The sequence below is a fragment of the Malaya genurostris genome, chromosome 3 (genome assembly GCF_030247185.1).
Source record: "Malaya genurostris strain Urasoe2022 chromosome 3, Malgen_1.1, whole genome shotgun sequence".
Taxonomy (NCBI): Eukaryota; Metazoa; Arthropoda; class Insecta; order Diptera; family Culicidae; genus Malaya; species Malaya genurostris.
In genome coordinates this window covers 39,251,581-39,274,290 of record NC_080572.1, presented here as the reverse complement: position 1 = coordinate 39,274,290, position 22,710 = coordinate 39,251,581, and the positions used below count along the sequence as shown (strand labels likewise).

Below are 22,710 nucleotides of genomic sequence, written 5' to 3'. Positions count from 1 at the left end.
TAAACTACTGTAGGCAACGAATTAACCCAACTGATAGGAATTAAATCAAATGTCAAGTATTGAGGCAAGCCAAGAAATGACAGGTTTCATCAACAACCGATACCACAAGTCAGCTCAGCATTTAAAATTTCATTCTACTAAAAAGCCATATAATAATTTTACTGAACCTGAACATTCGTTATTCTCTTCAAACAATCGAAAAATCTATGACTCTACTACATCGCAGGGTGATATTCACCGGCATCTACACGTTCGAATCAGCTGTAAAAGTGATGGCGCGAGGTTTCATATTACAACCGTTTACTTATCTTAGAGATGCATGGAATTGGTTGGACTTCGTAGTAATAGCATTAGCGTGAGTTTTTTTTAATCGATCAAATATATAATCACTAGATGAATTAGTTCCATGACATACATTTAATTTTTCACAATGACTGCATAGCTCTGTGTATAAATAGTTTTATCGTAGCTGGAGTTACTTTCGGTAGTATTAGAATCGGTCAATCGTCAATTGTGTATATATAGTCCCATCCATGACGACAACGGTTGACCGATTCTTACCCCGTGAATTCATTAGTTCATCCGTTATTATCATAGATATCGTGACCAAATAAGTCCTATCAATTATTCCTATATCCTCCAAATTCCTTACCACAATCCAATACAGCAACTTGTGATACCTATATATAAACACATGGAAATTAGTTGGTTTTTAAAAATAGATTGCTTCAGGGTGTAGGTACGGTACATGGCAGTGGCAGTATAATCAACTTGGAAGCGATACATAACCTTCGATACAGGTACAGTTGGGGCCCGTAGCGGCAGCAGTTGCATTAGCAGCCCTTTCCCCACCCATATTGGATTTACGCCCATACACGTGGCGGTTTCACGTAATTAAACCTTGCCTAAGGTCCATCACCGTTCGGCATCAGAAGCAAGCGTGTGGAAGGATTAGGTGTTCTTAGCTTTATTAAACATCAGCCTTTCACTACTCGTTCATTTTAGCTCATTCGACTAGGCGAGGAACCGAAAAGTAAACGTCAGCAAATGCGCCAATTTGAAACATTGTGTGATGCCCTCACAAAATGTCATGCATTGTTGCCTAGCTTGTTTGATCCTAGTGTTTAGTGTGTGCGAAACCGATCAATGTTCAACATTCATGTAATGGTATGTCAAAGCGTGTGTTGTGCCTTTTTTCAAACCCGTAGCCTTCGGGGTAGATGTTGCCATTTGAGTGTTTCAAAACGGAGTCTAGCCAAGCGTTCATAGCCTCAGTTTCGTAGCCACAGGTGTGAGATGGAGTTTTACCATATTTCATTAATTAAATCGACTATGCGAATTCAATAGTAGTAACAAAATAGTTTATTTAGTTATACGTAATCAAAGTGTCTATCATTTCCAAAATCATTACACATCCTAACAACGAACCGGACACGAATTCTGCAATGCAAGAATGATTTAAAAACATCATTCTGACAAGAACCGGACAAAAATACGTTGAATGCAGAAACCGAACGAAAGCATAATCGATTCTTCCAAAACAAATGTGTTTATCTGGTTTTTGCTTACAAAGTACAAAATTCGGGCTCAGAAAAAATGGGTCGATTTTTTTCGTTTAAAGCGGGTCAGAACTAGTGTCGGGCTAGGGTTCAAGAAATTGCTTACCTGACCATCTCTACTTCAAAGTCGTGTTCTCTCTTTCGTTCCTTTCTCATTTGTTTTCGATTAAGAACTAATTGAAAAACGTAAAATACGTAACACGGAAAATAAAAATTACTTATTGTTTAACTTATGTTTACTTAATTTTGAGCAAATCCCACTTTAAGGAGAGTCGTTTATTAGGCTAAAGTTAAGTAAACCGCATTCAGCATAATTAATCCAATTAGTTCCATATTCAAATATCATAGAGTTATTTGGTTTGACTATAATCACACAGTGAAAATAATGAGAATCGTGAAATGATTTTGGGAAACTCTGCTGACATCGTTACAGCAATAGATGATTTGAAACATTACATAATTGAAACCCTTCAGCTCAAACTAAATTTAATACTCCTATCATCCAATGACAATCTTCAACTGCTCAATCGTTGGAAGAATGTTCGTCGTGAACTTTCACGTGATCCTGCTATGAAATCGAAAATTAAAGATTTACGAAAAAAAATCAAACATATGTTTAATCTTTCGTGAAATAAAAATTTTCTTAAAAAAGGTTGATCAAATTAAACCGTATTCTTAACCTTTCTGGAATATTTTCAAAATTCTTAAGAAACTCTCAGAGACCAATTACTGCTCTCAAAGAAGGAAATCAAATACTTATTACAAACGGCTAAAAAGCTCAAAAACTTGTCAAGTAGTGTGAGAGTATCCACAATTTTTCTTTGATCGTTGTCAGTCCTATTGAAAACGAAGTCTCACTAAAATATGATCATATTTTGACTCAAGTATTGTTACAAGATGACATTACTGAGACGAATTTTGATGAAATTAAGTCAGTCATTGGGAAACTTAAAAACGTAAATGCTCCTGGTGATGTAATATTTAATATTCTTATTAAAAAATTTCCCGATGTTGCCTCGAGCTTCTTGGTTCTTTTTGAGAAAAAAATTATCTTAAAAGGAATGATGTCTCATATAATTGAGAATTCTATATGTTTACCTAAACAATTTGGATTTCGTCTGGAACATTTCACTGCTCATCAACTTGTTAGAGTAACAAACATAATACAAACAAATAAATCTTCTGGTTTGTCCAATGGAGTTGCTCTTCTAGACATAGAAAAAGCATTGTTTGGCATGAAATCTTAATAGCAAAAATGTCTGACTTCTAGTTTCCTAATTATTTGATCAAAATGATTCAAAATTATTTTACTGATCGAAACTATCCAGGTTAGTTATCAGAATTGTAAATCTGAATCAGAATTGTAAATCTGAAAAACCCATACGAGCAGGTATTCAACAAGGTTCGAGCGTAGCTTCCATCTTATATAATGCTTATATGTACAATGATCATTAATCTAATATAATGCTCTTCGATCGTATAAGCGAAGTGGTTGGAAAAGCCTTTGTATAAATGTCTCAACGAGGCTATCAGTTTAAATAAGTTACTTTCGAAATCAAAGGACTTTCATGTTGGGGTCTCAAGAATTCAGATGATGAGTAACTTGTCTGATGAAGGTGATGTACTTAACTTAATCTTTTGAACACTCACTTTCACATCCTGTTAACTCTCACTCACAGGATGTATGGAGCCATCACCGTCAGCTGTTCCTGAGACTTTTTCGGGTAGTTACAATTCTTGAGCACTTACTCGAAGATTGAATCAGTCAAATGGTTAGTTGAGAGTTTGGCTCCGTATAAGGATGAATTTTTTCCAGTGTTACTGCAGAATGCACGGAATGCATAAGAACGCAGGTTCGAGTTCTGTCTCTGAGCGTATCTTTTTCCAATACACCATCTTTTGTGTTAGTTTTTATTCATTTGGCTTCTCCAATATATGTTTCCGCTCAGTCATTGCATTGAAATAATTGTAAAATTCATTTCCAAAGGGCGTTCGCGACATTTATGAGGTAGCAAAAAGTTGCCTATCAGTTTTAACTCATTTCTTCTTAAAACAGTGGAACGAATAGTCGAACACTATATCAGGGATGTTAGTTTAGGCGTACATCCGCAACATGAACTGCAGCATGCATACCAGCGCGGAAAGTCCACTACAACCCTACTACATGATGTTACATGAAATTACATCAAAAAACTTTCTCACAGAATCAATCTTGCTTGGCACTTCTCCTAAATATTTAAGGTGTCTTTGATAACGTGTCTCTCAATTCAATTCTGGAAGCAGCTCGTGGACATGGCATCGGTAATCGACTTCTTCGTTCATCGCTACGGCAAGCAGAGTTTAAAATGCTTAGTGTTTGTGGCTGTCTCCAAGGTGGAGTACTATCCCCACTTTTATGGAACCTAGTAGCTGATGGTTTGTTAAGGATATTTAATAACATTAGACTTCCGACTCACGTTTTTGCCGACGATTGTCATATATCTACTCCGTAAATCCAGGCAAAGCATAAAAGGTTGTTTTTCACTCATCGTAGGATTATCACAGGAGCTCGTCCATTATCGTTCTTTGATTCTGAGGTGGTTGTGGTTTATCAAGTTAAATACGTCGGGGTTATTTTTGATTCAAAACTGAATTGGTCTGCTGGTGCTGGTGTCTACTGTCGTGAAATGAGACTTGAGCAGTCTCATTCACTTGGTGGATACAATACTGTGTTCCAAGCAGAAGCCTACGCGATTTTGTATGGGGTACAATCGGCACTTCAGCAGTGAATCTGTGGTAAACATGTTTGTTTTTGTTCCGACAGTCGGGCAGCTTTGAAGGCACTCGGTTCGAAAGATTCACGGTCGAACATAGTGATCGCATGTCGAACTCACATCGAAGACCTCAGACCTCATTTCAATAGCGGTTGACCTTGGTCGTGGTGACTGTGCATTATGTCCGTTAGTTTTGCTTTTCTCGAAATCGCCTTTATCGTTCACAACACTGAGCTGTTCTTTGATTATGCTACCCTGGTCTGGCGATTTTGACGATGAAGGCGAATTTGACGAGTTGTGATGGCTAACTCTAATTGAACTATCCTGCGTTAAAAAAATTAAAATCCCGAAGGCGAAGTGAAATAAATGAATAGATTATTGTTAGTAAAATCGTAACAATAGTCATCCAATTATCTACTGATTTAAACGACACAATTGATCAGTAAAAGTACCACCTTTATACAAAAGAAATGAGGATCATACTTTTACTTTCAAGTCTTGTACAGCTACAAAATCGATAAACGTTGTAATATCGATCAGGAAAATTGTAAACGAACAAACGAGAGTTGGTTTTCTTACTGACAAAGCAATAAAAATCACCATTTCACAAAGTGCAGGACAGAGAAGCTACGTATGCTTATTGTCACCGAACACGCTATGCAAAATGCTTGGTAGTTACCGCCGTTTATTCTTGATAACTTCCACGGTACTGAAAAATAACAACTCAAATCCACCTTCCCATTGCTCATGACTCGGCACACCGCACTTCTACGTGCATCTGCATGACTGCCATCAGCACCGTTATACTGACTGAATGCAATCTATTCTTGTCGTATCAAAATAGTTCTCAGTCTTCAATTACGTTAATTAATTCACCGTCCAATTGATCGGCACAACGAATATTCTGATCGATTTTGCTATATTAAAATCGAAGTTTCAAAACGGGAAATCATTTTAAAATTTTTACGAAAACGACACATAATGATAAAGTATAAGTAATTCACAAGCAGCGGGATCAAACAATAATGCAAATTGTTTGCATTTCCTTTTTCTAATAATGTAGTGTCAATTGAAGGCGGTTGCCTTTACCTTCCGAGGAAAGTTGCCCTGCACACACACATTTTATCATTCGAGCAAACAAATCATCGAGTTCTTCTAGCAGCTCACGGTAAAACAAGCCTTGCCACCGATCCGCTACCGTGCAGCAAACGAGGTATGGATGGAAAAAATGTACGGTAGGATGACTTGACTGTTTACTTACGTTTTATAAATATACCGTATGTCAGGCAAGACAAAGGCAAACGTAAATGACACACTGCCGGAACAGCTTCAACTATCGCGTTCTGGTTTTGTTGTCCTCTTCTATATGAGAACTCAACCCCACCAGTTGGAAGTACGGTGACTTTTTTTCTCCCTCTATTTTCTATTCACCAAAGGTCTAGCAGTATTTCACTTTTATAAACCGACCGTAACAAATGTGTGGAATAAATAATAATTGTGAACATACACACGAACGCATACCCTTGCCATTTACGATAACAACGTCCAGATCCGTGTCTATACTATTATTAGCCTGGAACAGTAGAATCCCTACGCCCTACATAAGGACCACTCGTTGTCACCATTATTGTGTGGGAAAATAAAAGAAGAATTTCGAGCAGAAAAAAATGGACAAGCACTGTTATCACCCCTTCTTTTTAAAGGCAACACACAATCTCTTGGAGTTTTGACGAACAGACGAGCAACGGAAACATGTTTCAAAAACACTCCAACCCACGTTTCCGCTATCATTGTTTATTTTTCCTGTGGTAACAGAGTCGTTTAAGATAATCATGGCCGCGATTTCAATCGTCCATATCAACAACCCACATTACCGCTTCAACCCGTTACCAAACCCTCTCCCTTCCCCTTATCTTGAGTCCATTCCAACAGTACCAACTACCCATCGTGTACTGCTCTACTGCTACCCGCCCACACAATGCCTAACTTTGATTAAAAGCTACTCCGAATGACCCATTCTAATCAAACTTTTCCTCTCTCTCTTCCTCCGACGGACCATCGCGTTATACCGTTCCGTTGGAAACAAAACAAAACACATTCTGATGACAATGCTGGGCGGTGTTTGCATCAAACAGATATGTAACTATGGGTATAGATTTGGGTAATCTCGCTGCATTGAGAACATTCAGGGTACTACGAGCTCTCAAAACAGTGGCCATCGTTCCAGGTAAGTATTGCCATTGTACGGAATAATTGCGTTTTGCACTTGTAACCGTTTTCAGCTAGGATAGTTTTGCTTTTTTTTTCTCTCTCTCTCCTGTTGAACGAATGAATACGACCGACTATTCAAACTAAACTCGAGATGCGTAGCAAATTATATCTGGCACTGTTTCTAGCGTGACGGGTGAATTACAAAAGTTACTAAGTTACTCCACTGCCATCCGTGGTTCGAAGCAGACGCTTGATACTTTGTTATGTCGTTTTCCCTTGATGCCAAACCTAACCCAGTTTCCACCCTAACTGCTGTCAAACTGTTTGTTTGAAGTAAGTTTCGAACCTGGTTTTAACGTTGTTAAACTGAAAATCGAGTCAGTTTCCTGGTTTTTATATTAGGTTTTCTCAAACCCCCCTTCGCTAAGTGCGAATCCAACACTTTTTCGTCAAAAGTGTTTGTTTGATGAAACTACCCTGGGTCAGTTCCATTTTTCTCAAGTGAAAACGACATTAGTAAACTCTTCAGAACGACATATTTGTTTACTTGGTTTCGAGCTAGAAAGATACTTTTATTTCATTTTAAACATGTCGAATTTCGAGCCAAATGAACAAGCATTTCCTGCAAGTGAAAATTTTCTTGTTCGTTCTAAAAAAAGATGGATCGGAAAGTCATCGAAATCTTGTTGGAATTCATGGCGATCTTGTACCAAACGTCAAAAGTTGAGAACTTTAATGTTATTGACATAGAATGTGAAATCGACCGAAAAAGTTTGAAGATGACGTACTACAATTATTATTGCGCAAGATGATATACAAACCTCTATAAATGATTGACAAGCCAAGTTAATGGCACTATACATCGGTTGTTCATATTCCTATTCCAGAGTCAAACCGTTGAAACTATGCTCAAATATTTCTCCCTACTCGATTCGATTGTGCAAATTTCGCGATGATGCGAGAAAACATTTTTTCATGACGTCGCTTTGGCACTAAAAACTTTCCTGTTTCTATTCAATGAGCAGTTTTTTCAAAAAATTTACAGTAATATTGCTGAGAATACAAGTCACATGAGAAAAGCATCATCATACCACTAGGTTAAAATAGGTTTTGAAGATCGTAATCGTAAAAGTTTGTAGTATTTAGAATATTTTGTTGCAGATGAACAGATATTGAGAATAAAAAAAGGTGCCTGTAAGTAGGGTGAAAACATCTCATTCGTAACATTGGCAGCAATTTAGAACAATAAATCCAAAATGTTGGCAGTTTCTTAAACATGACTTATGACATGGTCTTTGATCATTTGGAACGAAACTGACAAAAACTGCTTCTTCCAAACCAATGGCTGTTGTCATTGTACTGGCCTGCACTGACCAGAGTGCCTAGCCGATACTAACTCAAAATAAACATTATCTAGAGACCCGACTGTCATAGTGAATCAAAGAGCACCGGCGAACGACCGCAACTAGGTTAAAACCGGGTATTAATAAATGATACAAAAAAATCGCCATTTTGTAGTTTCATAAATCTTTTGAGCATTTTTTTGGTATTTTCAATATCTGTTCTTCTGTAAAATATTGTTAGAAATATTACAATCTTTTACGATTCCGATCGATCATATATAAAACGTATTGTTCATCACATGAAAATCTTATTTGATTGATGAGCACGTGTAACAAATATTTTCTGTAGAGCAATGAAATATTTCATTTTTCAACTATTTTGCTGGAAAAACATAGGTATATGATAATTTAGGAATAGTATAACTTATCTTAATGTTTAGACGTAAGTAAATATCATCGATTTATATAAATAAAATGCATAGACCATGGAATTTCTTCCAATATGTTGATATTTGAGACTGAGACTTTATCAAAATAATTTATGCACTTTTTTACTCTACTTTTCTAACTAGAGTTGTTAGTTGTAACCGATTGAACTATCAAAATGTAAGAATCACCGTTTTTAATTCAATGATACAGCCATATTTCTAAAATACCTGCATCACACCATGCCATCATTTCGAACAATATTTCGATATTTGAGTCGAAAACTAACCGTGCTAAGAACTAAATATGGCAAATCTTTCAAATACTTAAAGAATAATTGCATACAACGGTCTTGAAAATAGCAGTTAATTATGTTTCCAGACATAGCTTTAACATACAGCACTAAAAATTCCCTACTATCCGGATACGATAGGGAATTTGCTTAAACGAAGATATCGATATATCTGCAGCTTCAACATGAAGTCAACATCGGATCTCAAAACCAATCAATAGTGTTTTTGTTGATGGGAAGGTCTTTAATTTGATTCTAGTTTGGTCATAACCGGTCTAGCTAGTATTTTCTTTCCGATACCGATACCTTGTATCGATACTTTTCCCTATAGTGTCGAAACCGATAACTGAAACGATAAAACGGTATCGTGATACCAAGTATCGATACCTCTCGATATCCATCCCCAACGAGCAAAATAACAAATTACCCAACATCAAGGGAGGGAGGGGATGGTCAGGGAGGGGATGGTCAAGGAGGGGTTAACCCTGAACCCCTAGATGAACCGGAAGTTTTCATCTTGGATTTTTTAAAATGACTTTGTTTTCCGACCTCTAGTATTATAAGGGATTTCAAGAAATATCAATACCAGCAGTCGCCATCTTGGATTTTATAATGACCCCAATCATCGTTTTCCAGCAGCTACTCGTCACATTCGTTCCGAAAATATCCAATATGACCATGTCTAGCAATATTTATCACTCGAAACTATTTTTACGATGCAATTCAATTTTCGAATCCCCGCTTCAGTTCGTGGATGGAGGTTTGGGTGTAACCATCAACACTAAGAGCTACACAGTCAAAGCTGATATTTGTCACTATTAACTACCAACATCGTACGATAAGGATTCGATACCTTATGTTACTGCACAGCTGCCAACAAATCAACATGTATTAAGGCTGTAAACCATTTGGCGGTTAATTTTAACTTTTGGTTGAAATCTGACACTCGAGCGGTTAATTTGATATTGTCAAAAATAATCCTGACAGATCGATGGTTATTTTCCGACACTGAAAAGAAATCTTGCAATGCAAATTCTAATATTAATTCTTTAGTTGAAATTATTTCCAGTGGAAAATAAACCCAAATAACTTTCCGTCCGTCAAATTTTGAAATGGGTTGCATTTTTAGTTGAATTTAACTACTCGACACAAAATCACCACTCAAGTGTCAGATTTTAACACCAAAAGTTAAAATTAACCGCAAAATGGTTCACAGCCAAAGTGTCTGAGTATATCAAACAAAAAATTCTTTCGATACTTCATTCGTCAGGACGCTCATTGATTGCATATGCAATTGACGTTATCTTCATTCTTCCTGTCATTGCTTGATTTCGATGATACTAAATCCGATGACTTTCTGCAGAGAATGATGAACTTTTTCAATTTATGTTTATGTTAGTATTCTCATTATTTTTTTTTACTTCAACAGAGAGTAGAAGAATGAGAGAAAACAAAAAGAGTCGCCTGTCTTTGACTGAGTATACTTCTACTTGGTCATAGAACTATCGAGTATCTCATTCGACAGTCACTTTCATAGTACAGATTACAGTTGACGATGATTTTAGTCTGTCAAGGTCATTCGTCGTGACTGACAGATTGCAAATTTGCACACAATATACGAATTTGCAACGTTGTAAATATTGATTTTTCTTGTCGATCACGGGCAATATAATATAAAAGTGATTATGTGTTTCTCTAAGGTTTTAATTTATAGTCTTAGTATTTTCAAACGGTTTGAAATATGAATTGAACAATCTAAAATTTCATGATTAATAACAAGGCGGAAGTACGAGAAAGAGAAAATTACATCACAACCTCAATGAATACAAGATGAGTCTATCTATAACTCCAACCATGAGTGCAAAACGCAATCGAATAGCCTAAAAAATATGTACACATAAAAGCAGTTGAAACCATTAATTATATTTCATCCCTTCTCACTCAAACTCTACTTCACAGGTCTGAAGACCATCGTCGGCGCTGTCATAGAGTCCGTAAAGAATCTCAGAGATGTGATAATTTTAACAATGTTTTCGTTATCGGTGTTTGCTTTAATGGGACTGCAGATCTACATGGGTGTGTTGACGCAGAAGTGCATCAAGGAGTTCCCGCTCGACGGCTCGTGGGGCAATCTGACGCACGAGAACTGGGATCGGCACAATTCAAACGACTGTAAGCTTTCGTTTCCGACCTCTGTGTCACGCTCCTTCATATCTTTCCGGGTTGACGGATTTTGTTTTGGTTGTCTTTCTATTTTCAGCCAACTGGTATTGGTCGGAGGCTGGCGACACGCCTCTTTGTGGGAATTCGTCAGGTGCTGGGTAGGATATTAGTTTTTTTCTCTCGACTTTTTGACTTTCTCTATTCCTTTGCATCACTCCCTAAAAAAACAATTACGGATATTAGCTAATCAACTTTTCGGCCTTCGGGTCGATTATCTTCTTTTTTTTTCTTCCTAATTCTCGATCGCTGTTTCCTTCTAACTGTTTTCCAAATTAACCACACAGCCAATGTGAGGACGGATATATATGTTTACAAGGTTTTGGAGATAATCCAAACTACGGGTATACAAGTTTTGATACTTTCGGATGGGCATTCTTATCTGCCTTTCGTCTAATGACCCAAGATTATTGGGAGAATTTATATCAACTGGTTCGTATCAACTGTCTGAAGAATGAATGAGAGATATTTTGAGAGTCCTGATGTCATCATACAACATGACTTAGAAATAAGGGAGTTGTTACGGAAACGTTATACCGGTTGTTACGGAAACGTTATACCGGTTGTTACGGAAACGTTATACCGGTTGTCACAGCAAAACAAAAACAATTCGAACTACCGTAACAATTGTCTATATTAGCAATCCATCCCTCATTTCATTTTTCCCCCAAACCGAGTAGAAACAGATTCTTAATACAACTATTACCTTGATTTTTCAACCATCTCTTCGTGGTGTGCAAAACAGGTGTTACGATCAGCTGGACCGTGGCACATGCTCTTCTTCATTGTGATTATCTTCTTGGGTTCGTTTTACCTTGTAAATTTGATCTTGGCCATTGTCGCCATGTCGTACGACGAACTCCAGAAGAAGGCCGAAGAGGAAGAGGCCGCCGAGGAAGAAGCGCTTCGGGTGAGCGAAATTATACTATTTTCTTTTTTTTTGTTAGAAAGATTATTTCAGTGTTTGTCAAAACATTCGTTGTCGGCTACTGAAAGCTGGTGTTCATCTTTTCTTTTATCTTTGGTTCGTACATTCTATTCATTCATGTGTCATTTTATCTGTACAGAAAAAAGTATGTTTCCATCTATTCAATCAGGAATACGACTTGAAAGATCGTTATCAGTCAGTTGAGTAAAGTAAATAATGGCAGCGATGTTTTCTTCTATGTGGTAATGAGAAATCAATAACTACGGTGAACGTGCTTGAGTCTTGTATGGCTGTAGTGGATATCAAATTGATATGCTTCTATCTATGAACTTTTGTCGTTAATATAATCTATTTGTTGTAAATTCTTTTCATCTTTGTAAATATTTCCTATAAGCTACTAACAGTGTTTACATCACATACAAATTTAATGTCGTGAATTTTCTGTGTATTTAATCAAAATAAATAAATCATTCGATTACATTACGCTGTATTTTTTTATATTTTTTTTAAATTGTGGACATGTATAATATTAGACTTTTAAAAAATAAATCAATCGAAAAACCATGCGTCTCCATCAAATTATCATGGAGAGAGATGGAGAGGCATTGTATTTTTTCTGAAATGATACACCACTCGCCTTCAGAACTAAGTACCAAGTGTTTTAATCTACAACTTGTAATCAAAGTAATGTAATCAAGTAATCAGTAACGATAAAAGAATTTCATTCCTTATGTTATTTACACATACCCGTACGCCTGACACAGTCTACCTAGCAATAATGTAGGGAATGCACTAGTGAACATGTTAGCCAGCGAACGGTTGTAGTTCATAATTAAGGACCAGTAAGGAAACATGAATCAAAGCTAATGAATTGGCAAATATATAGAAGATCTAAAGAATAATAAAAATATAGTTCTTTTGAAGAAAAAAGTGTTCGCCAGACATCATGATCATGCGGGAAGTCAACAAGAATCCAAAACCAAGCGAAATAAACAAATCTCTTCAGCTAGAAGTTTTAGGGCAAACTGTTCGTTGACGTTCTGTATAGCATTGTATGAATAGCCAATTTGCTGAAATTGCTCTACAAAACATTAATGCCAAACGACTTAAGCCCCCAAAGACGCACAGGGGAGCATGAGGAAGGAAATTACAGAGAGGTCTCGTTTAACGCGGCTCACCGGGGGCGTGAAAAGCGAATCCGCGATAAACGGAACCCAGAGCATATGGGATTTCGACTGATTGGGGATGTGAACGGTTATCTCGCTTCGGTCGACAGATAGAGCTATACGATCTTCGGCAAACTTGATTTAGATACCTAGACCAACAATTCAGTATAGTTTGACAGCCAATTAGTTGAGAACTGCATGAAATAATACATATGTTTACAATACAAAAAACAGTTTGAATATGAGATATCGCGAGTATTTTAGCATCTGCAATCTTCAAACAACTTTCGAGAGACTCAAAGTTTATTAACAAGTTGAAAGTATATTTCGGAATCACTCCATCAGATGGAATTAATGTGTTTGCTATGGTACACCTTTCAATATCAAAATTATGCTCTAGTGCGAAAACTAAAAGATTTAGAGCGACTTTGTCTTCTACAAAAATGTTCGGAATGTGGCGGTCTACATTATGAAAATCATATTAGTTAGGAACTCAACCACTCAGTGGCGTTAGTGGGATCACAGTTTTGCCAAATAAAATTGATTCTTATGAGATGAGATGGGAGTTCGTGTTTTCGGAAAGAATGTTCCGGAGTTCAAAACAGATCAAATAGTGTAAACAGTAGTGAGGATTTCTCTCATTTGTAACCCTAGTGTGCAATTCAGGGTTGGAAATTACAGCAGCTCAAGATCATTTTGACTTATTAAAATGATTTCTTCGAGAGGGTGTTTTAGGGTTTCGATAACCATTGAATGAACGAGTTTTTATTATATCTACAAGGTGGTCTTCTGTAACTAAAAATCTATTTATTTATTCATTTATTTACTATTATTGTGTCCATCGGAAACAAGATCTAAATGGACAATTAGAGTGGGAAAAAACCCATTTGAGTTGAACTGTTCGTTTGTCATTCTCAAACGGGCGCAAAAACCACTATCTTTTCAATAACATAAACGAAAGTAATGAAACACAATGTAACCTTAAGCTAGTATCACAAATGTCACTAATAAGCTGTTTACGAGAGTGATGTTATCAATCAGTGTTTCAATAAGATGGTGAAGGACAGACAAATTGAAAACTGTTTTACTAGAAGGCGCTAGTAAGCTACTGGAGTATTAGGATGAATATCGACATCTGAAATCTGCGGTTTTTACTATTTACATAGTTAGATATAATGTTAGGTACATAAATCGTGAAATATAAATAAATAAATGGTGAGACAGTTCTCAACTAATTTTAATTAAAATGTCACTTATAGTCTTCACAAACAACAAACTCTCCGAATACAGTACAGTTCTATACTACATTCAATTTATAAGTTCTCAAGAAATTTTAATGAATTTGCGACGTCATAAAATAAAATTTCAAAAAAATCATGCATATCAGATTTTATGTACTTATTTTTATATCTAGCAATACAAATAATCAAAACTTTAATATTCACTCTCTCAAGTTCCTCAGATTTCAGATGTCGATAGCTTATTCAATGATTTATATCATGCATTTTTCAACGCGCTCCTGGCGGAGCATCTTTCAACTAATTATCTGTCAAAAACTACACTAAATTGTTGGTCTAAGTATCTACAACAAGTTTGTCGAAAAATGTGTGGCTCTATCAGTCGACCAAAGCAAGATAACCGTTCACAGCCCCAATCAGTCGAAATCCCATATGCTCTGGGTCTCGCATATCGCGGTTTTCCGGCAATAACGAATCCGGCAACAACGAATACCGGTAAAACCTAATCCCCGTTGTACGAGACCCCACTGTATATGGAGTAGTGCAGTTTTTCATGAGGTTTCTAACTTCAAGGCTCCAGACGAGACTTGAAGATAAGTTCAGTTTTCAGCAGGACAGTAAGAAATTTAGATCGATTTTAGATGTAACAGGCTTCACTAATAAAGACTAGTAGCTGAGTAAAAATTTCTGAAGTGGCCCCCTCCATTTTTCACGAGGTAACCGATTTTACAATAAGTGTTATTGTTTTGTAGTATTAGTATCTACGAACATGTTCGTGAAATATTTCGTCAATATTCGAATTTTTTATACTATTTTTAGTTACATTAACATTTATATACCTTTTCATTGTAATGCTTTCTGAAACTCAAGTTCTCTTTCGAATTATACGAAACTTCGCAACTGGATAAACAACTATTTTTGGCATAGAATGAAGAAAAAATTGTTTAAAAATGTTCAATTTTACTAAACTTTCTACTTAAATTTTCCAAAGAAATCGATATTAAAGTACCTTCTTCACGCGATTTTTGTCTCTGTTAAATGCTAAAATGTTGCATATGTTATTGGTTTTCATAATCAACAAAAAAATTTTTGTGCTCAAATAGGGTTTTTGAAATATTTAATATTTTGTATACGCGCGCTGTATGCAAAGTGCACCGCGCGAGCGAATCGGTATGGTGCGGCAGGGTTCGGTAGGGTGCGATGTCGTCGGTGTGATTGAAGCGAGCTGCGACAGGTTTGAACAAGTAAGTATAGAAAATGATTTTTTGCCTTTCTCATCTCAACTTTTTTAAATTGTAGTATTTCGATGAATTTTTGCTATAATATATAAGAGAAAATGAATAATATGAAAAGGGCATCATTACAGTACTAGGTACATTTAAACAGGTTTCTCCATTAAATGTACGTCAGGTAATTTATTGATCACATATTATTTTACAATTTTTTTTCATTTTCTCGTGTGGTTTGGATGCGAAAATAGTCAAGGAAAACACAAAAGTTTGTGATCATTCCGGAAAAAAGATTAACGGTACAAGTTCAGTGCATTTACTGCACTTCACGAGAAAGATTATAAATTTAGGACCGAGTGGAATTCTTTCGCAGCCTCACATGGGAAAAAAGTTATCTTTGAAGGAACCGTGAAAAGACACGCGTTAAGTTAATTTGCATCAAATCAAAACCAATCGAATTCCAACTGCGCATAATCTATTCAATTGAGTAAAGGATTCATTCAAAAATATAAACTTTGATTTTTGCATGATAAACGAACCAGACATTCAGGATAGACAACAGCAACATCGATTTAAAAACGTAATGACGATTAAAACTACACGCGAATGTAAGATTTTTTCCGACAACGAAGAATTTGTAGTAAATGTTCTGTTCAAACCACCAGAAAATATAGAATAATCTAGAGTCGAACTTGTGAAATAAGATGTAATTAATAAATTACCCGACGTACATTTAATGGAGAAACCTGTTTAAATGTACCTAGTACTGTAATGATGCCCTTTTCATATTATTCATTTTCTCTTATATATTATAGCAAAAATTCATCGAAATACTACAATTTAAAAAAGTTGAGATGAGAAAGGCAAAAAATCATTTTCTATGCTTACTTGTCCAAACCTGTCGCAGCTCGCTTCAATCACACCGACGACATCGCACCCTACCGAACCCTGCCGCACCATACCGATTCGCTCGCGCGGTGCACTTTGCATACAGCGCGCGTATACAAAATATCAAATATTTCAAAAACCCTATTTGAGCACAAAAATTTTTTTGTTGATTATGAAAACCAATAACATATGCAACATTTTAGCATTTAACAGAGACAAAAATCGCGTGAAGAAGGTACTTTAATATCGATTTCTTTGGAAAATTTAAGTAGAAAGTTTAGTAAAATTGAACATTTTTAAACAATTTTTTCTTCATTCTATGCCAAAAATAGTTGTTTATCCAGTTGCAAAGTTTCGTATAATTCGAAAGAGAACTTGAGTTTCAGAAAGCATTACAATGAAAAGGTATATAAATTTTAATGTAACTAAAAATAGTATAAAAAATTCGAATATCGACGAAATATTTCCCGAACATGTTCGTAGATACTAATACTACAAAACAATAACACTTATTGTAAAATCGGTTACCTCGTGAAAAATGGGGGGGGGGCACTTCAGAAATTTTTACTCAGCTATTAGCAGTCCGAAAAGAACGTATTATTTCGCATCGTCGATTTTCTGTACAAACAATATGTTCTTCTATATTCCAATTTCTTGTTATTTCCTCAAGAGGACCCCACTATTAAACGGTTTCAGAAAATTGTGTTGATTTAGTGCTATAATTGAAATATGTATTAACTAAGAACATAATTGCTATGTATTGAAATCAAATGCTTTCGAAAATATATAGTTATTTGAATTTATTTGCACTCAATGGTCTTTTCTGGCGTTTCATGGAGCCTAAGTGTGCCACTCTGTGCCCCATGAAACAGCTGGAAACACTGTTTTGGCACAGCTAGTTTATGTCGAGATATCGAAATTTAATTTTTTGGAAAAATTTACTTCATCCATTGCAAACTTTGCAGCAAAAAAAGAAAAAAAATTCACTCGTGTTTATTTTACCGTTGGCATAACTATGATCATCAGAGCAGGTAATACGATGAAAACAGCTACTTGTCAAAACTGAGCCCTTTGTGTGCCCCAACTATGCAACTGTATGAAAACGAAAGTGCCAATATTGATAAATGCACCAACGCATTGTGTTAAAGTGTGATTGGCACATTGTTCTAAACGTCCTCCCCTTGGTCCGATCCCAGTTTTATTTATCCGTCTTTTTGAGCTTAAGCCGTTCGATTTTTACTCTCTTGTTGAGCAATATCTGGCAACTTGGATATTCAAACAATGTGATACAAAACGTCGACGAACAGTTTACCCTAAAACTGATAGCTGAAGAGTATAATCGTTCACGTTCTGTATTTTTAATAGGCAACCGTAACTGATAAGACATCACCAGATCGAACTATAAATCGCAATAGCCACATGCTCCACGATTTCGGTTTTATGTCGGTATCCACATCCTAACCAAATTCAAAGAATATCACATGGATATTCCTGTGTTCTGTATTTTCTACTCGCAGTTTTTATTTCTTTTTTAAAATATTTTATATTGTCATTTGTTAAAGTGATTAAATTACAATGAAGTGCATCTCAATTCACATTCTAGAACTTCTAAATTAATTAGCTTATTTTGGTTAAGAAAAACTTAGTATGTGCATATTAATTTTAGTATCTTAACCTTTATGTTGGTCTCATGAAGTTCTAAATGGTCATCGTACGTCGTCCAGGAAGCACGTCTACGCTCGTGTCATCCGCAGACACTCGCATAGCATGTGTTTTATTGTTTCAATTGGTACACCACAATTAACACAGTCTTCTCCGTCCGTTCGCCTTAATGTAAATAGAAGACGTCTGTGTTCTGTTTTTTCTTTCACGAATATGTACAATTCTGTATTTTGAACAGACGTTAGTTGTCTAGCAGCAATATTTTTCCAAATTTGCTTTCAATCTAATGTAGGATTATCGTTCCTTACAACTTTTGACATTTCGGTCATTTCTGTGAAATATTGATGGATTCCATTAGCAGTATGATTTTGTTTCATCCAACAACGCAGCTGTCATTTTAGACAAAAACAACGAACGATCGTAGAGCAACAAACAAACCTACTTATTTTGAACTGACCGTGCCAAGTAAATCACCAAATTCAATGATCACTTCGCATGTGACTATAGGGCAGATATAAGACTCTATTGTCTTGAATCAGCTCTACATGCTCATGCGTAGCATGCGTATGACTTGGTGATTACTTTGGCGCTAGTAATCCGTTAAGTTAACTTCTATCTTCCCTTTTCCAACTGATTGATAACGATATTACCCAAAAAAATACTGTTGTGTCCTAATCAGAATTATTTCATTCAATTGTATGTGTTTTTTATGAAAAAATCATTTTTCGGTTTTCAATGTGTGTATGTATGAATTTACTGAAAGTGGTGTGAATGTGTACACTAAATGTTTAAATCATTCACCAGTGACAGCCACCGAATTATGCTCAGTGTTGTACCGCCTGCTAACATAAATAACTGTACATCGTTGCAAAAAGACAGCAACCGCAAGATTTGTGTATAAGTATCAAATTCAACTATAACGAATCTTGGATCAATTGGTGTAGTGTAACGTGGCTTGCCGTTATTCGTTCAAAAATACCGATCGGTTTCTTCTTACACTGCAGCTCGATTACAGTAGGTCACTAATAAATTTGATACTCATGTAGGAAGCGGAAGAAGCGGCCGCTGCGAAACAGGCCAAACTCGAAGCCCATGCGGCGGCAGCAGCTGCTGCGGCCAACCCGGAGATCGCCAAGAGCCCGTCGGACTTTTCCTGCCACAGTTATGAGCTGTTCGTCGGCCAGGAGAAGAGTAACGACGACAACAACAAGGAAAAGATGTCAATCCGGAGCGAAGGATTGGAGTCGGTGAGCGAAATCACAAGAACAACCGCACCAACAGCTACTGCAGCTGGCACTGCAAAAGCCCGTAAAGTGAGCGCGGTAAGTATAAGGACGCTTCTTGCACTTCCCTCGTCAACCAAACCAACCTCTCTCTCTCCCAGGATGTAATGACCCTGTTATGTTCAGAGTTTTCGGCCAATTTGTTATGCGTGGTGTTTAAAAAATGCTAGTCCTCAACGCTTGTTCCTTCCGTGTTTGCTTCTAACCCCGATTTGTATCTCCTTCAAACTGCAGGATCATATCCTTTAGCATTGGAATTCACTACCGTTGCAAATTGCGTTCCATTCATTTTTTTGAAGCTAAAGGATGTGATTGTGGAAAATCCTGTAATATCTATTCCGTGTTGAATTTTGTAAAATCATAATGACAGTGATGAGAACACATGCTATATTGACCGAGAAAGATGATTTCTGACTGATTCTCGCTAATCCCACTAACATTACGTAGGAAATCTGGTTGTTTTTACAATCCCCCACTCTGACTGTCTTTAGAAAGAAATTAGTGTTGGTTGTTGATCGTTAAGACGAACATACCAAAATGATCCTCCAGTGAGTATCCTCTACGGGTTAAAGCTAAACTATAAACCCACAAAAACTCCATATCAAAATCCAAAATGGATTCCACCAAATCATACAGCCACACGTTCGCTCATGGTTCACAACAACAGAACACCACAGTAGTTCACACGACAGCTCGTTAGGTTAACAATTGTGTACACTCTACAATGAACTATCCCATGAAACTAAGTGATTAAATTTATACCTGCGTCATAAGGCAAATTGTACAATTGAAAATTCAACAAGTTTTCGATAAGTAGAGGTAACAAAAGCATTATTTTTCTGGCTGAAAAACCAATAGCATTCTATCAAATGTCATTAAATTGGGTTTCGTCAAGGTTCTAGACAATGTCTATTGAATACGGTGACGAATGGAACTCTTTGAAGTCTCTTCAAAACCTTTGTGACCTTACAGATTAGTATTATCATATATCGCATTGATGTTTTCGAGTCTGAATTAGTGGAATTGACTCCTCGTGTACATTATTTCGACAGTGTACTGCTTTTTTAACTATTTTCAACATAGATGTTTAACATGATTAGAGAAACTGGCGATTAGCAAATATAGCGAAACTGTCATACGCATCGATTCAACCCCAACAATCGATTCAACCCTGGCAACAAGCCAGAGATTTATTTTCCAATACGATTTATTAATTTTAGTTTAGTTGGATTGACGTAAAGCCGCCATAACTAAGTTCAGTTTTTGAAATGACTGAGCGGAAACACATATTGGAGAAGCCAAATGAATGAAAAACTAACAGTAAAGATGATTTATTGGAAAAAGATACGCTCAGAGACTGGACTCGAACCTGCGTTCTTATGCATTCCGTGCATACGCGCTACCATTTCGCCACTATGAATCTTGTTCTAGTCACTCTAAAACGCCAGTCAGACACAGAAGAACGTACATCGAACACGGTCTACATCCTGGCCGTCACCCGACCGATACCTTACATTCAAACATCTTCTCTGTCCATCAAACACTAAGTCTTCTCGCTTTATACCTATTTCTCCGATCAATAATTGAACAATGATACTTTGTATTGATCGACGTCTTCATCTTCAAAACCTCGTGCTTTATTCAAACCATTATCGATTTCAACTAAAAAAATAAACTACTATGAACAAATTGTAAATCGTCTACCCTGAATGTTTGGTCTACTTTGACAGAAATGAGTTTGTTGATGCTTTTAATAAACAAATAATTAACACTTATCGCAAGAGATTACTACCTGTTGAAACTGCAATTGCCCTCAAATCAACGATTTATTTGTCTATTCGTTCTAATGATTAATATTAAAATGCTATCAATTTCAGTACAACATACAGTGAAGGGATTCGAAGAATTCGGTATAAAATGTTCAAAACGATGAATGTGACAATGAGAGATTCTCTTTGTTTACTTTCTCTTTCGATTATTGCGGAATATTCCTGCTTTTTTCGGTAATTTCTTCAGTGCAGATTCAAAGATGATAACTTTAGTTATTCTTATCGGTAAACAATTCTAGTAAATGATTGCTAAGAGTACCGTAATAATCGAAAGAGAAAGTAAACAAAGATAATCTCTCATTGTTACATTCGTCGTTTTGAAAATTTCATACAGAATTATCCAACTACTGGCAGAGATGCCAGTAAAATTTTGCTCTTCTACGCACGAGATATGCTCCAATGCAAATGTAGAGACCCTGTTATAATCAGAGACGCGCGAAGAGGAATCCATAAGAAATCATAATTGCCTGTTGCTGAAAAATTAAAGAGGAATATTTTTATTAACCTAAAAAAGTAAGCGAAGGAATTTAATTAATGAAATGTAAACAAAAGGATTTTGTTTAATAAAGGTCAAATTCAATACCTGCAATGAATGAATAATCATTCATTATTTTAATAATCAAATAACATGGATGAAAGAACGTGTATACTGGACCAAAAACGTCTCCATAGTGGTAAGCTTAAACTAGAATTGGTTTTTAATACTGCTTAATTTTGAAACCCTCGATATCAATATGAAATCAGCTTAACATACACGACCATTTATCCGAGGGATAATACTGGTGGTAACAAACCGCAATTTCTTCTGTGACAAAAACACCTGTATTACAAGTGAACAGTGTGATCTTGACAGTAAATCGATTTTTTAATTTCGTCGTATAAAAACAACTCCTCGTGATTGTTTTCGGAGCAGACTCGTAAACTGGAATAGCTTCTAGAACCAACATTACTTTTCCTTCTTCTGCGGCAATATATAAATCACGTTCACAATTGAAGTGCATCTAAAATATGTATATAAATTTTTAAACTTGAAACATGAGTAAATAATTAGATTTATTTCTTGCAGTACACAGTCTAAAATTTTCTGTTGATTCATCGGAATGAAGTTTACAAATTTTTACCCGATTTTCTCTTCTTCTTCTTTCTTCAGGTTGGCGTCACCTCACTTGAGATGACGCCGATTTGATAAAACAGCAACTTAGGGTATATTACCAGTGAATTTTCGTTTATAATCCAATGGACTTTCTTTTCAATGGACTATAAGCAAAAATCTCGCTGTGTGGCTACATCGAGTCGTCAAAGTACGGATTAAAATCGTTACTTTCTTGCGATATACTCGAATTTTCCCCGAACCAACACGATACAACGTGCTCACCCATTGAGAGTTTCACCGGAATTCGTTTATCTCTAAAGTTCAATTTTTAAAAGTATAATAAAAAACTAATGATCCGTCGTAACGAATTTTTCAAAATTGAGCGGCACATTTAATTTTTAATTTATTATATTTTTACTGTTCTAGAACTGAATACTGATTTGGATTCAAGTTTTTAGTCTCGAAATCAAAAAGTCATGAAATCAAATTCAAATTAGCCTGGTCGCCAAAGCAAATAACAAAAAGATCGTGCAGTAGCCGGGGCTCCAGTTTGACGGAAGTTCTCTTCGTGTGTCTTTGATTATAACAGG

At 36.2% G+C, this 22,710-nt stretch overlaps 1 protein-coding gene across 50 annotated transcripts in view; it reads left to right on the top strand.

Moving 5' to 3' along the window:
- Window positions 1-22,710, top strand: part of LOC131434538 (sodium channel protein para) — a 198,337-nt gene that overhangs the window by 93,949 nt on the left and 81,678 nt on the right. For 46 of the 50 annotated variants that reach the window (XM_058601349.1, XM_058601321.1, XM_058601352.1 and 43 more), the window contains 7 exons: window positions 227-355; window positions 6,448-6,539; window positions 10,544-10,756; window positions 10,845-10,905; window positions 11,092-11,236; window positions 11,550-11,714; window positions 18,962-19,237. In XM_058601349.1, coding sequence (XP_058457332.1) covers window positions 227-355; window positions 6,448-6,539; window positions 10,544-10,756; window positions 10,845-10,905; window positions 11,092-11,236; window positions 11,550-11,714; window positions 18,962-19,237 — 1,081 coding nt within the window. The remainder of the gene's footprint in view (window positions 1-226; window positions 356-6,447; window positions 6,540-10,543; window positions 10,757-10,844; window positions 10,906-11,091; window positions 11,237-11,549; window positions 11,715-18,961; window positions 19,238-22,710) is intronic. The other 4 variants (XM_058601345.1, XM_058601350.1, XM_058601339.1 and 1 more) reach the window with 1 other exon arrangement.